Genomic DNA, 21,343 nt, shown 5'->3' on the forward strand with positions numbered 1-21,343 from the left:
GTTTCTTGCTCATACCCTCATTATGGTCCCACGGCCATATCATACATGAGCTTCAAGAAAAGGACAGAAAGGAATTGCTTACGGATGCAATAAACATCTATAAGGTGTAAAGCACTGTTTGTTCTAATATTTTTTCGAAGTATCTAAATGGAGTCTTTTCTAAAATTGTAACTGTTTTGTAATCTTTTTCATAATTGCTTGGTCTTTTCAGTAGGTAGGTAGAACAAGCAGTACAACTCACAGTGAGGTAAGGAAAGGAATTTGACATCTCAGGGAGGAAGGGCAACCACAGAAGTAAGCAGAGGTGTTAGCCATCTTAAACAACTGTGGAAATTATAAAAGGGGATCAGAGCAGAGAACTTGGGAAAACTTGGAATACAGAGAAGCTGAAGGTCCTGAAATATGTCGTTCCCAGGATGCCAAGACTCCAAGGATGCCTGCACATGGTTTTGTGATATCTTGTTATTAGGGTCTATATATCACAGCAAAGTTTTGCATAGTTTATGTGCATCCAGTAAAGCTTCTCTGTGAGAGGATGGACTGTCTTTGTCTTGGTTTCTGACTGCTCAACCACCCACTATCCAGACTTAACACTGTGATAGCACCACAGAAGGAGTTTTTGCTGAATTGGACTACTGCCATCTAGACAGTACAACACCATTGAACTCGCTCCCACTTGTGGCAGTGGAGGGGATCTGCAGTAAAGCACTATCCACCATCTAATGGAGTGGAAGGTGTTATTTCTGTGTTACAGCACACTACTAAGCTTAAAATAATGTCCTTTTTTTCATTGCTTGGTGCCACCATAAAACAATCAGACATTGCACTTGCAGACGCAGGCCGGTTTTTGTGTCAAATGCCATGATCTTTAAGAAGCATGAAAAAAGTTCCCAACTCCTCTTGCTAACAGAACCATGTGGTCCAAGATGCAGTTTTCAGTGCACAGGGAACAGAAGCCAGTCCGCATGGAAAAGTTCCAGAAATCTGTGTTGTTCTATACCTCCAGCAAAGCTGAGGAAGAGAGAAGCATGAAAGCACTTGCATGACTTGCTTTGCTATTACATTCACTATTGCCTACCGCTATGACTAAGGGATGCCAGTACTTAATTTACTTTGAAGGATGAGAAAGTTCCAAGAGATTCATAGGAGTCCATTTGCTGTCTGAAGAATGTTGTAGTGAATCCCAGAGGGCTGTTGGAAATATTTATACTTTGTTATCTTTTTCTACAGAGAATCCATACCTAATTACCATTTGCTAACAAAAGAAGACTTTCCTCCAAAATAATCAGAAACATCCAGACATTTATCGGGAAGATGATTAGTGAGGATAGACATCTGGTAGCTCCCTCAGAAAATCTCTTCTTGATGCCTAAGTGTTACAGGTATTGAAAGTTACATCTTTGCAGTGGAGGAAGAAAATGAATATACCTAGTTAAAATCACTAACGTTAAAGGCCTGAGTTAAATATGTGTGCATAAAAGGAAGGTGCTGGCAAAGGTTCTAATTTTAGAACTCCATTATTGTAGTCATGGGTACACATGACAAATACAGTGGTTAATCCCAGTCTAATATGAAGTGCTAAATCATTGCCTGTTAACATGGCCGTAAGCCCTTTGTTGAACTCAAACACAAGAAGAAAGCACAGAGACAGAAGAATCTGTGTCTGGTTACTATTACTTGAATAATAGAGTGGCAAGAGAATACAGGCACAACCCCAGAAAGGCCAAGAAGCAAAACCAGATGGAAATAGTGAGAAACATGAAGAATAGCAAGAAAGCATTCTTTAAACACATGGAAAGTAAGGAAGACAAAAACCAAATGAGGAGTTTGTTCTCTATTCAGCAGAAGGGGGAAGTTAATCAAGTTGATGCCTAGAAAGTGATACAGGGCTTAGCATCTATTTTATCTACCAACCAAAATAAGGTGAACTAGTGAGCAGGAGGCTAACACGACTAATACCAGTGAACATGTTTTAGGTAAGAACATTAAGCAGAAATTTGCTTTGCTTATGTATGCTTGTAGGTTTGTGCCAGGTCATTTTTCTGCGTTTCAGTCTGCCTAGAGCTCTCTTTTTACTCACGGCTATCACTAGACCTACCTCAGGACATTTAAAGAAGAAACTAAAGCAACCACCATCAGCAATTATTGCTGAGAGCTCAGGGAAGATGTGAGTTATACCAGCCACGGAAAAGGGTAAATGCAGTGACTATCTTTAAAAGCAGGAAGAGAAACTGGAAAATGACACACAAACCAGTTTACCATCAATCCCTGAGAATGTTTTAGAAGTAATAATCCCACCGACAGTTTGTAAGCATTTGGAAAACAAGAACTGGAATTGCAAATAAGAAGTATTTGTCAAGAATCAAGTCAAACTAGTGTAGTTTCCTTCTGTGACATGGTAACAGGTCTTGCAGGTAGGGAAAGCCAAATTTAATCAACTTCAGGAAGATTTCTGATGCTGTGTCACACAGCATTGTCAGAAGAAAAATAAGGAAACTGCTCTAAGGCCAGCAAAACTGTCTGGGTCACTGCTGAGAGTTAGCAATGGGTCACTGTCACCATGGAAAGATATCACATTGGGTCTGCAGAGACTCACTTAGTTCAAGGGTTATTCAGCATTTCATTAGTCACCTGGATAATGAATAAGCAAAGTGGCTACTTAAGATGTAACACCAGCCTGGCGGTTATAAGCAATGCTGGGGGAGAGGACTGGAATTCTAAATCATACAGACAAGTTGAAAAAAGGGTCTAAAAACAGAGTAAAATTTTATAAGAATGAGAACAAGGTGCTACACTTCATCAGGAATAATCAACGGCTCATATTTAGAATGAGGAACAGCAAGTTAAGTGGCACTTCTACAGTGGAGCTAGGGAGTCAAGCTGAAATCAATCTACAATATTCTGTCAATGCCAAAAAAATGCAATTATACTGGGATATAAAAAACAGTGCAAGAGCTTAGACTGCCTTCAGCAGAAGGTCTGAGCTGTAGTACTGTGTCTGGTTTGGTCACTGCAATATTAGGAACTAACAGAGACACCAACAGCAGCAGAAATAACCAGAGGTTTAAATTGCACCAAGGATGTACCACCGAAGCCCCTGGAAAACTTCTTAATAATAGGGATGGCACTGGGATGCATTTGGGAATGGCATTGGGATAGTTGGCCCTGCATAAAGACAAGGGATGGACTGGGTGATTTACTATGGATACATTTCCCTTCCTGTTTTTCGTGATTCTATGATTACGAGAATCATTTTGCTTCCCAGGCAGTGACTTCCCAGCTCTCTGTGTTGTAATTCCGGCAGAAACACAGACACCACTGGGAGAAATGCATTGCCCTTCTGCAGCATCTGAAAGTCAGACTATTTCTCCTTCCTCAGTTATCAGGGCAAAGGCAATGTTTTTCTGGTCTAAGCAAGTATGATGGCTAGAGAACATTCCCATTTTGGGATGGGTCACTGTCGTGGTTTAACCCCAGCCAGCAACTAAGTACCACGCAGCCGCTCACTCACTTCCCCACCACCCAGTGGGCCCAACGTGGGGCTCGAGCCCACGATCCTGGGATTAAGAGTCCCATGCTCTACCGACACCAGGACAGTCACTGATGAAGGGATTCAGAGATATTTGGCTGGGTGCAGGGCAGCTACCAGGGCCCACAGCTTCTTAATCCTCCTTTAAATAATTATTTCACAGTCTTGCAGATGAATTGAGAGGTGAGAGGCTGGTGCACTGTAGATGTTTCAGCCTATAAACAGAATAAATCATATTGTCTTTTTTTCTGGCAGCCATCTCGGGCCCTGAGAAGGACTGAAAATTAAAGCACCCTATACTTATCTTGTCCCTCATGCCATGAGATAATGATCACCTTTGCTCGATGGCTCAGTATCTTCTTTAAACACTAAGCCAGAGGTTTGGTGGGGAAAAAAATCTCCCTCGTGAAATGACAATTTTGTTCTTGGCATCATTGCTTGACAAGTTCCCCATCTTGGAGCTTCCTGGAAAACCCTTCAAGAATCCAACCACAAGCTGAACCTTGGTCAGACTATGAGGCTTCGAGACACTGCAGCTGTCCCAACAAAGTCCACACAACACTGCAAAACAGGGATGTGGCTGCAAATAGGGAGTATGATAGAAACTTAGCACCGAGATCCTTTAATCCAGGAACTAGTCAACTCCAAGAGGCCTCTTTCACCACAGTGTAAGATGTGGGAAAGCACCCAGGCTTGATCAGTTCTCCAAAACTGCTGCCCACCTGCAGCCTGGGGAGGACCCCACGCCGGAGCAGGGGGATGCCCGAAGGAGGCTGTGACCCCGTGGGAAGCCCACACTGGAGCAGACTCCTGGCAGGACCTGTGGCCCTGTGGAGAGACGAGCCCACGCTGGAGCAGGTTTTCTGGCAGGACTTGTGACCCCACGGAGGACCCACGCTGGAGCAGTCTGTGCCTGAAGGACTGCAGCCCAGGGAAGGGACCCACGCTGGAGCAGTTCGTGAAGAACGGCAGCCCATGGGAAGGACTCATGTTGGAGAAGTTCGTGGAGAACTGTCTCCCGTGGGAAGGACCCCACGCTGGAGCCAGGGAAGAGTGAGGAGTCCTCCCCCTGAGGAGGAAGGAGTGGCAGAGACAACGTGTGATGAACTGACCCCAACCCCCATTCCCCATCCCCCTGCACCGCTGGAGGGGAGGAGGTAGAGAAAATGGGGAGTGGGGTTGAGCCAGGAAGGAGGGAAGGGTGAGAGGAAGGTGTTTCAAGATTTGGTTTTACTTCCCATTGTCCTTGTTTTGATTTGATTGGTAGTAAATTAAATTTATTTTGTTTTTTCCCCAAGTTGAGTCTTTTTTGTGCCCATGACCATAAGTGGTGGGTGATCCCTCCCTGTCCTTGTCTCGACCCACCAGCTTTTCATTATATTTTCTCCTCCTCATCCCACCGGGGAGGGGGGAGGAGTGAGTGAGCGGCCTCGTGGTGCTTCGTGGTTGGCTGGGCTTAAGCCACGACAAATCCCTTCTGAATTCACGTGTTCTGAGAGCAGTTGATGTTCAGGAAGAACCTGTTGGTTGTTTTTTTTTTAATTGCTGGGATTTGGGCACGTTATTCTGTGGCTACCAAAACCAGAGTAACAAAAGGCACAGGCAGTTCTTCTCTGCACAGCCTGTATGTGCATACAGAAAGTGGAGGCAGGAAGATATTGTTTTATTTTAGAAAAGCTATTGACTTCTAGGACATGGTTCAACCTTCCATGGGTAAAATACAGTTTAATTTTACATTGTATGTAAAACAAACCATACTTTAAATGTGCAATATACCAGCTGTCAAAATGCATTTAAACATTGTTCAGTTTCCACTTCAATGCAAGACTGAATTGTGCATTAGTTATATTCAGTGCTGTTGGCTGAAACCAGATACTTTTCACAAGCTGGATGCTTTATTACAGTGTATATATAGTCCAGGATGAATGCAAGAGCTGCTTAGGCAAGAAATCATGTGTATCAAACTTAGTGCATGGATGAAGTTCTGCTCTTTAACTGGGGAAGAGAAATAACCCACAATGCCCAGAGCTTTGAAAGCCAACTTAGAGCACTAAAGATGGCCTCCAATGAAAGCCTTGACTATAAGCATTCACAAATGCTGGTAACTTTGATTTTGGTCCCAAAGTCTCTGTCTCTACCCAGCCCCTATATTAAACTGAAAAGTTTCAGAATGAAACCATGGTCACCTCTTTAGGTTGCGGTTGAGAGCTGAATAGATATAACCTCACTAAACCTAGTATCACTGGGAACTTTAAGGTCTGCAAAGGAAAATGCTAAGTTTCATGAGGCTCAGTGCAGAAGCCACACAAAATGACAGATTTTGTCAGTATTGTTTGCCTAAATGAACACTGGTTTGCTCAAAAGTTAGTCCAGATTTGACATTAAAATGTACTTTATGTTAGCAGATCTTTCCATTAATTTGGACTAGACATAATTCTGTTATACAGAAATGCTCCTACACTTTCTATTTTGTAGAAAAGCCCCTTAGATAAATATGCACATCAAAATGTCATGCAATAAATGTTCTTCGCACTTAAACTAAACAGGAGCTGTGTTTTGTCTCTACTTTCTCTAACAATTAACACAAGACCCTAACTGCTGTAATGCAACAACTGACACTTCACAGAGCAAAAAAGTCCCAGTGATGCGATTCCTTCGTTTCTCTGTCAGTGGTACCTGCTGGCTTTTGCATAGACAAATATTTTATGGAGTTCAGGAATAAAATAAAGGAATAGGGTAAAAATAAAGTTCTAATCCTAAAAAAAAAAAAAAAAAGAAAATAGCATCTATGCTTAGAAAACATCTAACAATTATATGTAGCTCAGGGCTGAGGCTGCCATTCTGTTTGCCTGAGCATGAACATTAAGTGTTAAGTGCAGCTATTAGTGCACACACACAGAATATTCAGATCCCCCAACCCCAAAACAAGAACTTGAACACTGGCCTCCCTTGAAACCTGCATCCTGCTTACCCTATGGAATGGTCTAACTTGCATCACCAGTCAGCAGTCTTTCCAGTTGATTTGGACTCTCAAAGAAGAGGGAAGGTATATAAAGAATAATGAGAGTTCCCAGTCCTGTTCCATTTTCAGACTCTATTGACAAAGAGAACAAGCTATAGTTCTGTCACTTAAATGACCAGAAAAGTGCAGTATCACTTACTCTGATTTGAACTGCAAAAGGCGCTTGCGGCTAATGAAGACAAGCTGATATGTTAGCAGGTTTTCAGCAAGTGCGTGGTTCAGAGCAGAAATCTAATGATGACAGCCTTGACTATCAGGAAAGAAAAGTGTAGGCAGACCAATGTAAGAAACAGAATATATGTAGATATTTGCATTTCCTTTCTCATGGCATCCATGCCTGGAACTCTTTTTCTTATGTTTTAAGCCACTTTTTAAAATTTGGGAGCTTAGAGGCCTTGCAGATACCACCTCTGCCACTCCCCATCTCTACAAAGTTTCAGACAGAACAGCAAGCCAGAGTTAGAAGGTTAAGGAGTATCTACATGGAGATTAAACTGCAAAACAATGCATAAAAACAAATACTATGCTTGAAACTAGAACAACAGGTCAGCATATTTTACATTGTGATTTTTATTTAATAAGTTCACAAAACCTGAAGGTGTGATGGCCACCTACCAGTGCCATTGACAACTTCTTTGCCCCAGACAGCTTTCAGTGCAGTCACAAAGCAAGAGACAACCACATAATGTAGTACAGGGAATAAAACAGGACAAGGTGTATAGTGAGAAGGATGTGTGCATGTTCTGATGGCCCTATTAAATACACATGAAACAACAGTTTGGATTTAACAGGGACCTTTGGATTTTGAGGAGAAAAAATGCACTTCTTGTAGGAGGCACAGCGGCAGTTTTAAGTACGATGGGAAGAGAAAGCCTGTTTGTACTAATACTTCCCATTTTTCATGTTAAAAGTGTCAGGCTTTCAGAGGGCAGAGAAAATACTGTATGTGTAGATGAAGAGGGACAAGAGGCAAAACAGTGCCAGAGCCATCAAAGACATAGGACCATGTAAGTCTGGAAGAGATTTCCCAGCTCAGCAGCATGACCACAGCAACATACAATCACTTTAAGACATTTTTCACGTGCTCAAGTGTTTGTTACTCACGAGTGCATTGCTGCAAGATTTCTTTATGGCACAGGAGAGATGATCTGCATATCCAATGGTCAGCATGAAGGGTAACTAGGACGGTGGCCTGAGCAAAAAGCCAAGACAGGAGCAGAGGAAAGGCCACAGGGCAAGGAGTGAAAACTAGACAGGATTGGGCTTGTACGCTATGTAGGTGACCCTAATATCTGAGTAATTATATAGCTCCTTCCTGGCAGTAGGCAAATGTTTTGCAGTACCATTTCTTTCCCTTCAAAAAGGAGCCTTTACTCCTCCCTTTGGTGTGGTCTCTGCAATGTACTGGGCTGCAGAAGCAGGACCACTGGCCTACTTAATGGTGCCCTGTCCTCGGCAATGGGGAAACCAAGAACTTCAAGACTTTCTAAAAGTGTGTGTTTCTAAGGGATAAAAAGGAGTGGCTCTCTGGAGTACAGGGAGGTTTGCTTTATGAATTTGGGAAGAGGCTCATTTCTACACATAAGAACAACTGCACCAGATCACACCAAAGGTCCTTCTGAGGCCAGTATCTCGTCATTGGCACTGACCAATAAGAAATGTATAGGGAAAAATATAAAAACACGTCAACTACAATGTCTTCCTACAACAGTGTTAACTTGCAACAACTTGTGGTTCAGGGTGTCTTTATATTTAACAGTTTGCAATAGGATTTTCAGGCATGAGTCTGAACAGCTGCTTTTTAAGCCCATGTAAATTTTTGGCATCAGCAACATCCTGCGATGAGGACTTCCACAACTGAAACACACAGTAGGTCAAGAGCATCATCTTCTTATTCGCTCTGATCCTGCCTCCAGCTGGTTTTGTTCAGCGCACCCCACTTCTTGTTTGGGAAGGGACAGCAAACAGTCATTTTCTGGTCACTCATAGTTTTATAAAATTCTATCATCTCCTTCAGTCATCTCTTGTCTAGACTGAAGACTCCTAGTCTGTACGTTAATTTGGATTATCCTAGCTGCTTTTGTCAGCACTTTATCTGGTTCCGCTGTATTCTTTTGCTTTATAAAAATGGTCTTGACTCTTGTCACTGTGTCATATTAAACCTGAGTTTACATATTCAAGTCCTTCAAAAGTTTCTGTTCACTTGCCCAGAACAGATATTCTGGTTGCTTGGTACAATTCCCAGACCTCCCTGCCAATCCTTTTTTAGAACTGGTGGCATATTAGCTGTCTTCTGCTCTCCTGCTATTTTGGTGGTTTTGAACAAGAGGTAATACAAGAACAGTCATTCAACTAAAGGAAAATAGGTAAGGTGGGCTTTTCCACTAGCAAATTCCTGATTCTAATGGATCTTCTGCAGACTGAAAGGAATCTTTAATTTTTCAGATTCTGAGGAAGAGAATGAGAAAGTTATTCCCCATTCCCCATCTATCCCCCTCCTGGCTGCTTTCTTGTGGGGCAACAGCTATTATGTCCTGTGTTTCACTACCCCAGTTCTGGCGATGCGAATCAGATGGTAGAGGTGTAGCAAAATCACTGAAGGAAAATACTTCCACATGGTCAGATTTTCTTTTGTTCAAGCCAGTGCCTGTGCAGACACCGAGGGAAAAATTCATCAAGACCTACATGTGTTTCCAGTTGTGCCAGAACATCTTATTACTCAACACCTGGCTAAAACAGCAGCTGACTATGGCCGGGTTCCTGTCCACACCTATAACAAGCTGATGAGATTACAGCATCCTGGTGGACAGTCCACAGATTAACTCATCTTTGGGAGCAGTTTTCACCACCTGAACTGTTCTGGGACCTCCTCCAAGTTCTGCAATGGGAATGTTGGCTTCCCAGGTAAAAAGAAGCCCTTCCCCACAATGTCTTCCCTGGACAGGGAATGAGATACCAGTGTTGCTCAGCACCATGTTCACTCACTCCATGGTAAACTGAATTGCCACTCATTGCTCCTGCAGTGCTGCCAGTTGGATCTAAAGGGACTGCTGACCTGAGGAGTATCAGCCCCATCGCCCACACTTGCAGTGACTACATACAGACCCATCAGGATGGGGGGCCAGGGGTCACCGAGAAATCCCTGGGCCTAGAGAGAGGGCAATGCCAGACTGGAAGGGGGAATGGAGGTTGCACTGGAAAGGAAAGCCAAGGCAGGTCCAGAGCAAAGCAGAGGAATAAAGCCAAGCTAGAACAAGATGGGACAACCTAAGTGCAGCAAAAGCCAAGAAGCTCTGAGAAGCCATTCTACTACAGCCAGGATCAGCTGAAGCCCTCCAAAGGAGGCTTTGCTTCCAGAAGTCCAGAACATGCTCTGCCATGCATGAGTAAAGACTGCTGCCCCTTCCCACTCTCTGGGAGTGGAGCTGCAGGTGAGGCTTGCAGTCACTCTTATTTTGCCAAGCAGCCAGATATGAGCAGTGCCAGCATCAGAATCCCCTCTCCAGTTCACACTGAGCTTCTGTGCTGGCGTATGTCCTGGACCCACACAGAAGGGCATGTTGCATTTCTCAGTGTGCAGGAATTGGTTTTCCAAGCCCTGGACAGGTTTGGCAAGCCACTGAGGCTGCCTATCATGTTCTGCTACTCCCTCAGCTGTTTGTTACCATACCTACAGCTGCACTGGCAGAGCAGTAATTGTATGTCCTCTCTCATCCACTTCCAGCAAAGTACCACCAGTTTAGTTAGAGAAGTAAGGCCGCAGGCAGGCACTTTCTTCCAAATTCAGCTGAAGAGATTTTGGCCTTCAGCTATCCATCTCCCATCCACTCCCCAAGCCAGGTTAGCACTCCACAGTCCCACTGTCGGAGTGGTTTGAGCTGGCTCTAAATCACGTCAAACAAACAGAGTATCTACTCAAACTGCTCAGCCTAATTCAGACTTGTGAGTGAACACAGTATCTTAGAATAAAGTGGCAGAGCTGAGGATAAAAATCATCTCATTTTTCAGGTACACAACCCTTTCTTCAAGCCTGAAACAAAAAGAGCAGCTTTCAAAGGCAACTACAATGAAAGACCAAAACGTTCAGAGTTCAGTCCATAACAGAATGGACCAAATATGTGTGACCTAGCCACTGTGTTTCACCTGAAGTAAAATAAGGAGCACTCTCATCAAGAAACTTCTTGGCACTGCACAGAGCTTTCCTTCAATGTGATGTTGAGCAGTTGCTGGTGGTAGCATTTGGTACAGCTGGAACTGGCAAGGCTGCCTAGTCATACCCTTATTCTCCTTTTTCTACTCTATCCATTTGACCTGCTAAGATAAAGCTATTTAGAGATACAGTGGGTTAAGAATGGAGTGTCCAGGGAAGGAGGGGAAGAAACTAAAGGTTTTAATTAAAGAAGACAATACTCTTACGCAGGATACCAGAAAATTCAGCACTAAGTTATAAACTGTTTTGTCCAATACAGAACACATATAACTCCTTATGACACATACCTCATTGCAGCTGACTGAACTACAACAGGCCTGAATGTGGTCACAGTGCAGACAACAAACAGAAAAGACTTCCGTCATCTTTAATACACAGGCAAAGCCTAGAGAGACCACAATTCCCTGTCTCAATATAACTGGGTATGTTGCCACAGAGATATGTTCATATTAGAGACAAAAAACAGCTGCAGGTGTCTCTAGAGCACTGCTGGCCATATTTATCTTGTGGTTTACACTTGGCCAACTCTGATTTAAAAATCAAAGCAGGTAAATTTTTCCCCCACTCTAGTACCAAGTAACAGATTTACTGAATTGAGCCCTTACTAGCAACCCAGTGGATGTGAAAAGAAGGTACTCTTAAAAAAAAAAACAGAACAGACAAATACATAAGACACAGCCCCCCAGTTTCCTCAGTACATTGGGGCACACATGCTTGCAACATGAACTTCATAAAGCTGTATTTTATACAGCTGCATTTTAAAAACCGCTGAACAGGTGATACTCCTAGCTGGCCTCCAGGATTCAGTTCAGCAGATTTGCAGTTACACAGTCGCACAGATTTCTCTTTTCCACCTGAAGAAGCAGAGTTTCTGTCTGTAAGAGTGGGGAACAAAAGCAACATCAAAAAAACAAGTGTCAGCACTGTAAAACTAATTAGCTCCAAAAGAAAAGTCCATTTTAGTTTTGTTCTAAGATTTAGAATTGGTTGTATGAAATGAGGCTTGAGGTAAAAATCAGAGCTATTGTTTACTGCTCTGCAAAATAATTTAGCTATTGCATGATTAACTGGCATACCAACATGGCAATACTTCCTGTGACATGGAGAAATTCAGTCCAGTACACATTCATGCTTTTCACATTAGTACATTCAGTATGTGTCTGGGTCCTGTTATTTTTGTTTAAAGTTATTTGTCTTTCTTACAATCTTACTTCAACTGCACAAACTAGAGCATAAGCTCTCAAGTTCATGAGAGGCTTAAAAAAAACCCCCAAAACGTGTCAGAAATTTTCTTTTTACTTAAAAACAGACTAAAAAAATTAAATTAAATTTAGAGTACTAGAGCCTGGACTCACTGTTGAAAGTTATACAGAGAAAGTAAGGCATAATTTAATCATAGAATCACAGAATATCTCAAGTTGGAAGGGACCCATAAGGATCATCAAGTCCAACTCCCTGCTCCTTGCAGGACTACCTAAAACTAAACCATATGACTAAGAGCATCATCCAGATGCTCCTTGAACTCTGACAGGCTTGGTGCCGTGACTGCTTCCCTGGGGAGCCTGTTCCCGCGACCGACCACCCCTCTCAGTGAAGAAATTTACTTATGTTTTAACTTCTCCTGCTTCACTGCTGTTATTGTTAATATGCTGTTGGAGCCTAAAACAGACAATAGGTGCTGAGCTGGCATATGGCCATCACAGTTCAAACATGTGATGAGATTGCTGGCTTCTTGAAGGAAAGGGGTCCTAAACTGGTGAAAGCAGAGATGCCCCAGTTGAACTGGGGTTCATCGATATCAGGAGATCATTGCTGCCCACGGGGATTTTCTGGAGCAACGAGGGCAAATTGGGAACTTCTCAGAACTGGAGCTGGGCATGATCAGAAAGGCCTGCACCCTCTCAGCCTACCTGTGTGAGAAGAGGCTGAGGACCAGGGAAGGGACAGCAGGGCTGCATAAGGGAAATTTGGGAATCCTTCCTCTCTAGCACACACACTTTGGTTTTCCCAGCTGTTTGGAGCGCTTGTGCCTTCAGTAGATGCATGATGGAGCACAGAGCTGTTTGACATCAACATCATATCTTCATCTCAGTTTGCCTACTATGAGCTGAAGCTGTATCTGAGAATCAGTCTGATCCAGGAGAGGACTTCCTCCTCACTGTCGTGGGATGCACAACCTGCGGGAAGTCCACTCACCAAATTAATCCCCACTGGTGTAACCAGCTACACAAAAAAAGGGCATTATGAAGACTACCGGCTCTAAATGCCAGTGAAATCCACCCTTAATCTGCCTGTCTTGTGATTTTCGTATGAGATGGAATTGCCATGTGATTAAAGGCTGTGTTTTAAAAGCTGTGTTATCCATTGACCCACATCAGCTAAAGGCACTTAGAGCAGAGCTGGGCTGAAGCATCCCGCTTACCACCTGCCTTCTTAGTACAGGAAAAGCTATCTATTGGTCAGGTTTTTTTCCCAGATGATAAATCACTAGACCCAGCCCTGTGGTTCTATACTAAATCAGGTATCGCTTTTGATTGTTTCAGCTACCCTGCAAAACTGGAAAGATCTGATCAGACTTTGCTAATAACCTAAAAGACACTCAATCACCACCTTCTAACCATCTCCTTGACATAATTTGCAATGGTTTGAATAAGGGAGGTTGACAGCATGGCAATAGCTTTGCAGCTAAGCCCCAAGGCTGCTTACCATCTTATATATCTTTAATAACATTTTCAAGCCTTTGTTTTTACTTTCATGGGCACATCTAATTTAATGTGCTTTGAACATTCCAAATAACCATTGACAGCTTAGAAAGGAATAAAGAACAAAATGAATGGCACTAAATACAGCTTTGCTGACTGTTTTGTGAGCTTGATCACAAAACCATTTGCACAGAGATTTGTTATTATCCCCTGGTGGGTTAAAGCATGTTTTAAAAAAAAAAACAGAAAACCAAGAAACTAAAAAACCCAAGCAGGGCAGGGTCCAGATTCTGAACCTACAAAAAAGCTGGTAAGTTCCAACTAAAAATGCAGTTCCTGAGCTCTTTAAAGTTGTAATGCAATGTCCACTGGTTAACTCTGAAAAATGAGTTGGAATTTTGAAAATAAGTGTCTATAGTGCAGACTTACAGTGAACTGTTTAGCCCATGGACTGGATTTGTTTTACAGGATTTGTTTTATGGCCTGCTCCCTGCTGGCCTCTGTCTTGAGCAGCTTTTAGATGCAGTAGGGAGCTGGCTGTAAACGGGCTGAATGGTTTTGATGGTAGCAGCTCCTTCCCAGCAGTACAAGAACTCTCTCCCTAGTTCATGATCAGAGCTGCACCTGCCACATACTGCACTTTGGCTGAGTGGTGAATCACAGATTTCCCCAGAAAAGATTGCCCGGAGTTGGTTACTGCTGTTAAAACAACTAATCCAGCCTGCAGCCTGCTCCAAGGGGCCAGCAGCAACAAAAGGGTGGAAAACAGTATGCAGGGGGGCAAACAGATCTGGTACGTGCATGGGTAGTAGCCAGCCTCTCAGAGATGGTCTGTGACCCTTCTCTTACCGCATGAGTAAAATGCAGCCAGCCTGTCAATCAGTAAGTGATCATCACATCAGTGTAGGTTACAAACATGTCTAGCCTTGTAAAAGGAAGGAAATGCAGCCTATGGCCCCCATAAAAGGTTATTTGGCCTATGCTAGAGTCAGTTCACCCTGTGAGACACTGTGCAGATCAACACAGGGCCAAATTAAGTGTGAAAACTCTTTGAGTTGTGCAATAAAACTATACGGTTTCCCCTGTACAGAACTGCAGGGTGAGATTTGCAGGAGGAATTAAATGGGAATTTCCTCTCTAAGCTTTTGGGAATCCCTCCCCCTCCAACACAGTTAGGAGCTGCTTAGTCATCATCTAAAAATCTTGCCTGCAAACAAAAGAGAGTTTTTCAAGGAAATGAGTGTCTCCAGTGGGAATATTAACAAAGGGAATTGTATTTTTGGAGACAGAAACATTTGCCCCACTAAGCAGCAAACCAGACTAAAATAGTCAAATGTAAAATATATATGTAGCTGAAAGCAATTGTCTTAAAACTCCCAGTTTGCATCAAATTGGGCCACAGCTGAATAATAAAACTAGGAATTGAAACACCGTAGAAGGCAGTTCCAAGAAGTCCTCAACTATTAAATATTTCCATGTCTTTTGAAGATGTAGGCAGAATTCCTAGCTTAATGACTGGAATAGACCTGTCCTAGTGCAGAGGCACCGAAGGATCTCAATATGGATTCAATTATTTAGATTTTAAAGTGATAAGGAAGCGATAGGTTTGTTTTGGTAAGAGTATATGATGGAGCCATATTTTCAGGCTTGCTGTCAAATCTACAACTCTGAAAGTCAATAATAGGACATTCCTCTCAACCTGTGGTGGTGCAGCTCCCCGGGGCCACTCTGAGATCTCAGGATAAGCTACGCATACTTTGGGAAAATCTCCCATTGTGCTGTTATCTTAATTACAAGTGCAGAGGCTTATGGGCACCAGGCACCCCCTGGCCACACCTGGACCATCTGCTGCCTGAATTGTATATCATAATGACTCAGCATGAATTGTGGCCAGAATGTAAAATAATGACCAAAGCCAATCATCTCGAGACCCTATAAATAGTGATCCAAGGAGAGGTCTTTTGGGCTCTCCGGGACTACAGAGGGCTGTATGACCCAGTATCTCCCCCTGAGCTGGGATGCCTCTCAGGGTAGATTTCGTGAGGATTGAAAGATCGTCCATCAATGATTTCACGAGGACTTAAAGGCCTGATTTCATGAGGTTTACTGACTGTCCGCTGATGAATGCTGGCACATAAAAGTGAGTAATTCATGAAACTCATGAAAGGGAAATTTTAATCATAGGTTAACCTCTGTGTGTGTCTGGGGGGCGTAAAATTTGGTTCAGAACTGTTGTATCTGTGCATGCATGCATTTGCAGTTTGGTTCGGAACTATTTGCCTGTCTCTGTGTGATTTTGTTCGGAACTATTTTGTCTGTATGTGTGGTTCAGAACCATTTTATCTGTCTGTCTGTGTGTGTGATTTGATTTAACCTCCATCTGTGTGTGCAACCCTGCTGTAAGTTTCGGGTGATCCTTGCCATTTTTGAATCTTTAACTAAGAAGTAAGTAAGTTGCAAATTTGATTGTAACAAATTCCATCGAACCACTCTGTTAAATTGGCTGATGATTAAGTACTGTTAAAATTATACAACCTAATCTTGTGATCTATCTCAAAAATATTAATAAATCCTAAATTGCTGCTAAACCAAAGCCGTGAAACAAAATCTCATTTGCGACACAACCAAACCTTTTTTGTATGCTCATTTCCTCTCCTTGGTTGTCTGTTATTTTTATTTTTTAAAAAGTATTAAAATACAGTTGCTATTTTTGAGGCTCTTATTGCTAGTCCTGCTTTGGATATCTGCATTTTATAAAGCTCCTTTCTTGGTCTGCAAGCTGTAGGAGTCATAAAGGTCACTGCCATAGCCCGACAGCCCAAGAAGATTTTAGTAGTTGAGATATTTTTGAATAAAGATTTAGAAATTCTGGCAAAAAGTTCAAAGGTTTGAAAAAGAAGAAAAAGGTGTGCTAGAACCACTTTACAGCACAATCTGAACATCTTGTCTGGGCTGTATACAGTGCTCAGCAGATGTATTCATTAACGAGATTTCTTCATGAAGAAGCCCAAAATACATTTGACCTGCAATTATTGAACAGATTTTGTTTAATTGTAAATGTGCTACATAGCAATCTGGTTCTGCTGGAATGTTTGGTTTTTGTAGTGTGTCACAATTCAAGGCACCTTCATTCCTGCACCTGCATTTTCACCTAAACATCATGGACCCTGCTCAGAGTTACTTCAAAACATTTTTCAAAGATGCCAGTTCGCAGGCTTTGAACTGTGAACAACCTTGACCACAGATCAGAAAAGCAAAAAAGTTTGAGTGCCTTCTGTTCAAAAATCTGTGCAAGAATGTAGATATAGCACTTCAGCTAAAGGGTACGCAGGAGGTGGGGAAAAAGCTACCCTCCTGAGATACCGCTATCTGACAGCAGCTGGGATACAGCTAGTCACAGATTGCACGTTGCAGTAGCAAGAGACAGATTCAACTTCCCTCACAGAAGGAAGACACCAACCTTGGCAAATTCTCCACACTGACTGCAAGCCAAACAAGTTTCGTTCCCTATGCTGCTCTACTTTGTGGCATTTTTCATCATTATGGAATCAGAGCAATGTAAAAAGTATCTACAAGATGATGTTTCCTCTCTTAGCCCCTCCCCAGGGGTAAAAGCATGTGCAGGGGAGTATTTTATTTTGGCAGGCTTTCTTTTTTTGAGCTGGCTCTCTCCTTTGGGGGAATAAATATAAATGATGCTCTCACCTTTACTCCCCCTAACATAAAAACAAAGGTGTGTGCTCAGTATTTGGAATAAGATGAGAATAGCAGTGCTAATGGCTGTAACTCCGCAAGAGTATAGAGGGCTGAGGATTGTCAGTTCACTCTTTCCTAAACTTCCTAGTGTCCCTGATACCCCAAGGCAGAAGAATTCCACAGATTATTGCAGAGAGGTGGAATGTAATTACCCAGCCTCACCTTAGAAGATAGGACAGTACAGTTGACTGAGTGTCTTGTGCAAAATCCATCCACCTTATCTACTTTTATCCACAGCATTTTCTTCCACATGAAAAAAAAAAAGAAATTGAATGTTTCCTTACCCGTGTGTCTAGATTATATGCTGTCTTCTTTAAATCCTGCAGAGCCCTCTGCATGAACTCAAATGCATGGCAATCAACACAGGGACGACCTAGGGGAGCATTTAGTAGAGAATCATGACTATATGGCATGTAGTATTAAGCAGAAGGAATAAACAGTGATTTTGAGTATGAGGAAGAGCTACAGAAGAGAGTCCACAGAGTGAGTACTGATGTATGTACTCTTGAACAATCCGGGTTATTGTAAATGGTCCATCATGATGGTCCACCCAGTCTCTCAATGCCAAAAGAATTACTTCAACAAATTTTCATTAAAATTTTCTTCCTCCCTTATTGCTGTTCCCCTCGTCCTTCTCTTGTCACAGTTCATAGTGTGGAAACATTGAACCCATAACTTGAGTCTTTCATTTTCCTCCACCAATCCTGAGCACATTTCCAACCTCATCTTCAGATTTTTCAGGCTTTTCAGAAATTACCTCTGAAACCATGAACCTGTTCCCTGGAAAATCTTGCCTCCTAATCTCACAAACTTGAGCTCTAAATAGAAAACTAATGGAATAAAATTGACTACAATATCACAAAGACAGATCACTTACTTAGCCTCTAACTTTGAATATGATACAGCTTTGTCCAAAGCTAGTGAAGCAAGTAGCAGATAAATGCCCTGTTATTAGTGGGCACTGCTGATAAGCAGAACTGCTGCATTCTGGACTAATTGCAGTGTTTAAGATTAGTATTCCTATATCTAGATATCCAGACTGAAGGTCACAAGGCTTGCTTTGCCTTGATCATCATGTAACACAAAGCTGTGCCCTAACAGATAGCAGTACTGAGACAGAACAAATATAGACATGATGAAATGTCTTTGAATCATCAAGCTCTACATATGCTCTTATTTGCTTCTCAGTGCCTGTGCCTCTCTGACAACTTCGTAGGAAATACTGCACAAGTGAGAAATTCTGAGCGCAGGTTTAGTTTGCTCTTTGAGGTCTGGTAAGGAAGAAAGGATGAAACCTAGAGCGATGTTGGAAAATCCTGCAGTGTCTGTCAGCCTATTTTGCAAACACTTGATATTTGACTGATTACTACCTCCCTCTGATAAGCTGGAGTATGAGCTTCCAGCTCATGATCTGTGTGCTAACCGGCAAACAGGAATCCTGCCTGCTGGAGAAAAGGAGTCTGCCAAATTCTTTAACTGGCTAAGGAAAAAAAAAAAAAAAAAAGAGACAAAAAATAAACATTGAGCAGTATTAAAGGCTTCCTCTCTCATTGTTGTACCACCACCCAACCTTAGTGTTATTATATTTGCACCAGACAAAAGGAGAGGACAGCATTTTCCACATCAACAACTTCATGCAAGGATGGATCTGTCATTATGTTTATGACGTAAAATAAACTCAACACAGATCAGCAAGGGAGAATTAGGTGGTTGAAGGCTGCAAGACGACGTGTTGACAAAGTGTGCTTTCTTGGCATCTTCACTGAGAGTTTTTTTAATAAAAACTACTGACTCTAATACAGTAGACATTACCAAGAGTGAAAGATGTAATGAACAGTCAATGTCAGTTGAAAAAAGCAAGTCTCAATAACGTCTCTGAAAAGCAGACAGGGTGATTCCTGGCATAGAAAGGGCTAACACAATGAAAGGGCTGTACAAAAGAAAAGGTGCAGAACAGTGCCGGATTTCAGGTACAAACAAGACAGCAACAGGCAGGAGACAAGGGGAAGAGAATGGAGAGCCTTGGATGCAGGAGAAAAACAGCACTGGTACGCTATCAAGTTGTGGTTTTAAAACAACATAAGCAAGATATGTCCAAAATAGTTTGAATTATTTGGACAAGCTTCAGTGATGTGAAACCCTGCAACATTAAAACTACAGTACAATCTGTATGGGTGGTACGTACTTTCAGCTGGTATGGCTGTTCCCGCTTCTTGGTCAGATCTAACAGGCTCTGCAAGAAGCAGTGCAACCACAAAAACTAAAGGAACTGTAAGGACCGCTCTTCTCAGAAGGCGGGGCGCCAGCATCTTGGGAACGGGTGCTTCTCTGTTTACCAAGAGACATAAACAAGTTAGTGAGGAACATTACAGGTACAAGGGGTTTGTTACAAAGAACTTAAATGTTCCCAATGGCTAAAGCAGGACAACGTTCTGTCCCTTCCTGATTTTTAAGTTGGTGCATGCTAAGCAAAAGATGTTGTGTAAGAACATAAAATCTGCATGTACTGAATGCAAGAGTACAACACTCCTCAAAACAGCTTGTATTTTACATTTGGAAGGGCAATAGAGGGAGGCAGGAAAGGTTTTTCCCTATCTTCCACAAACACAGAACAGAACAAGCTTGCTCTTTGATATATGCAATCCACCGTTTCAGACACAGCTAATCTGAAGCTGCAAATTCTGCATGAACACTTGCAGCACGTGCAAACCAGCAATTCGTCCAGGAAAGGAGCAGCATTATACACATCCCCTTCCTGTGCACCTCAACCTAAACAGAGTAGGGGATGGTTCAGAAGCAAGACATACACACATACATGTAGAGTCACAGATATATTTGGGCCCACACCAAAAAAAGATCTTGTCATGTAATTCCTATAACCTCAGAACTGGATTTCCTATCCCTCCCACTATTTAGAAGTGATCTGATGTGATCCTTTTTCTTATTTCTACAATCCTTACAATAAAGGGATTAAAATCATAACAGGAGGCTTGGGTTTTCTGTTTTAATTAATGGTGATCTGCAATCAGAGCAAGTACAATCAAAGACACCAGGCTTTGTAACAGGATGCAGCAGAATGTCTCCAAGTAACAGTAAATTAGGATAATACCAGCCTCCTTTGAAAGTGCCTAACGCAGGGGCCTCCTGGTCAGCAGGAGCAGAGGCTATCCTTATAGTTGACTACAAGTGCTACAAAGGTTCAACAAAATAAAGCAGATATGCTGTTAAACTTTTTCAGGGTACCTTACACATCACCCACCCCAGCATCAGCTCAGCTTCGTATGTGAGCCTCGCTGCAAAACAACTGCTCCTGGAGTGCAGCAATCACCTTAGATCACATCTAACTACTGCCTCTTAGTTATTCCATGGGAATTTGCTATCTGCGAGAAATAATCATGACAGGCTTCAAGGGTGGTCTCTCTCTGCAGTGCAACTGGGAACAGAGACAGATCTGTGCATGGACTTCTGTGAAAGAGAAAAGTCACCCCCTCTAACAAAGGAAAAAAATATCAGTACCTGATCTCTCTCTTGTCTTTGTGATGGTCTCTTTGAAATGGCCGCTGCAAACTGCTAACAGAACAAGTGCAGCATTTCTGAGCATGTGCACTGTCTCTTTTTAACCTTCTCTGAAAGAGGTTATTACTATGGGGAGATTTCTGCCATGGCAACAATGCAGAGCACTGCAGCACACAGCACAGATTTAAAGAGGAACGGGCTGTGTCTCCTGGGTCTGGGGAAGGATGTTTCTGCTTTGACATGCGAGTTCCAGCAGTGACTTACCTGCTCTGTGCAAGGATTTTAAAGCCAGGCCATTTGATTCATCTCTCTTGAAGCCTGCTGAATGGTTTTCCCGAAGTCTGCTCAGGTGGATGTGGTGCCTGATTCAAGCAACTTGCTTCCCTAGCGCCTGAAAATAACCATGACAAATTACACCTGCTTTATGAGAAACCAGGAAAAAACGTGGGATCACACTCAGGAACCGCAGGACACGTCACAGGTGAGACTTTGGTGAAGGCCAGGAATTGTTCAGCCCACAGTCTGGCATTTGAACGGTTCTGAGTTACAGGGTTCATAACCACTCATGCCGGCTTTCCTACGCGTTTCTGTGATCCCAGTCTCAGGGC

At 42.6% G+C, this 21,343-nt stretch overlaps 1 protein-coding gene across 1 annotated transcript; it reads right to left on the reverse strand.

The window, feature by feature from the left end:
• Nucleotides 1-7,103: 7,103 nt before the first annotated feature.
• Nucleotides 7,104-20,855, reverse strand: LOC128138931 (neuropeptide-like protein C4orf48 homolog). Its single transcript, XM_052780677.1, has 4 exons — nt 20,736-20,855; nt 19,405-19,547; nt 17,504-17,592; nt 7,104-11,636 (listed from the first exon to the last, which is right to left on the reverse strand). Exons 2-4 carry the CDS (start codon nt 19,526-19,528, stop codon nt 11,565-11,567), a joined length of 285 nt encoding a protein of 94 aa, XP_052636637.1. The 5' UTR covers nt 19,529-19,547; nt 20,736-20,855; the 3' UTR covers nt 7,104-11,564.
• Nucleotides 20,856-21,343: the final 488 nt, after the last annotated feature.

This window comes from Harpia harpyja, chromosome 2 (assembly GCF_026419915.1).
Source record: "Harpia harpyja isolate bHarHar1 chromosome 2, bHarHar1 primary haplotype, whole genome shotgun sequence".
Taxonomy (NCBI): Eukaryota; Metazoa; Chordata; class Aves; order Accipitriformes; family Accipitridae; genus Harpia; species Harpia harpyja.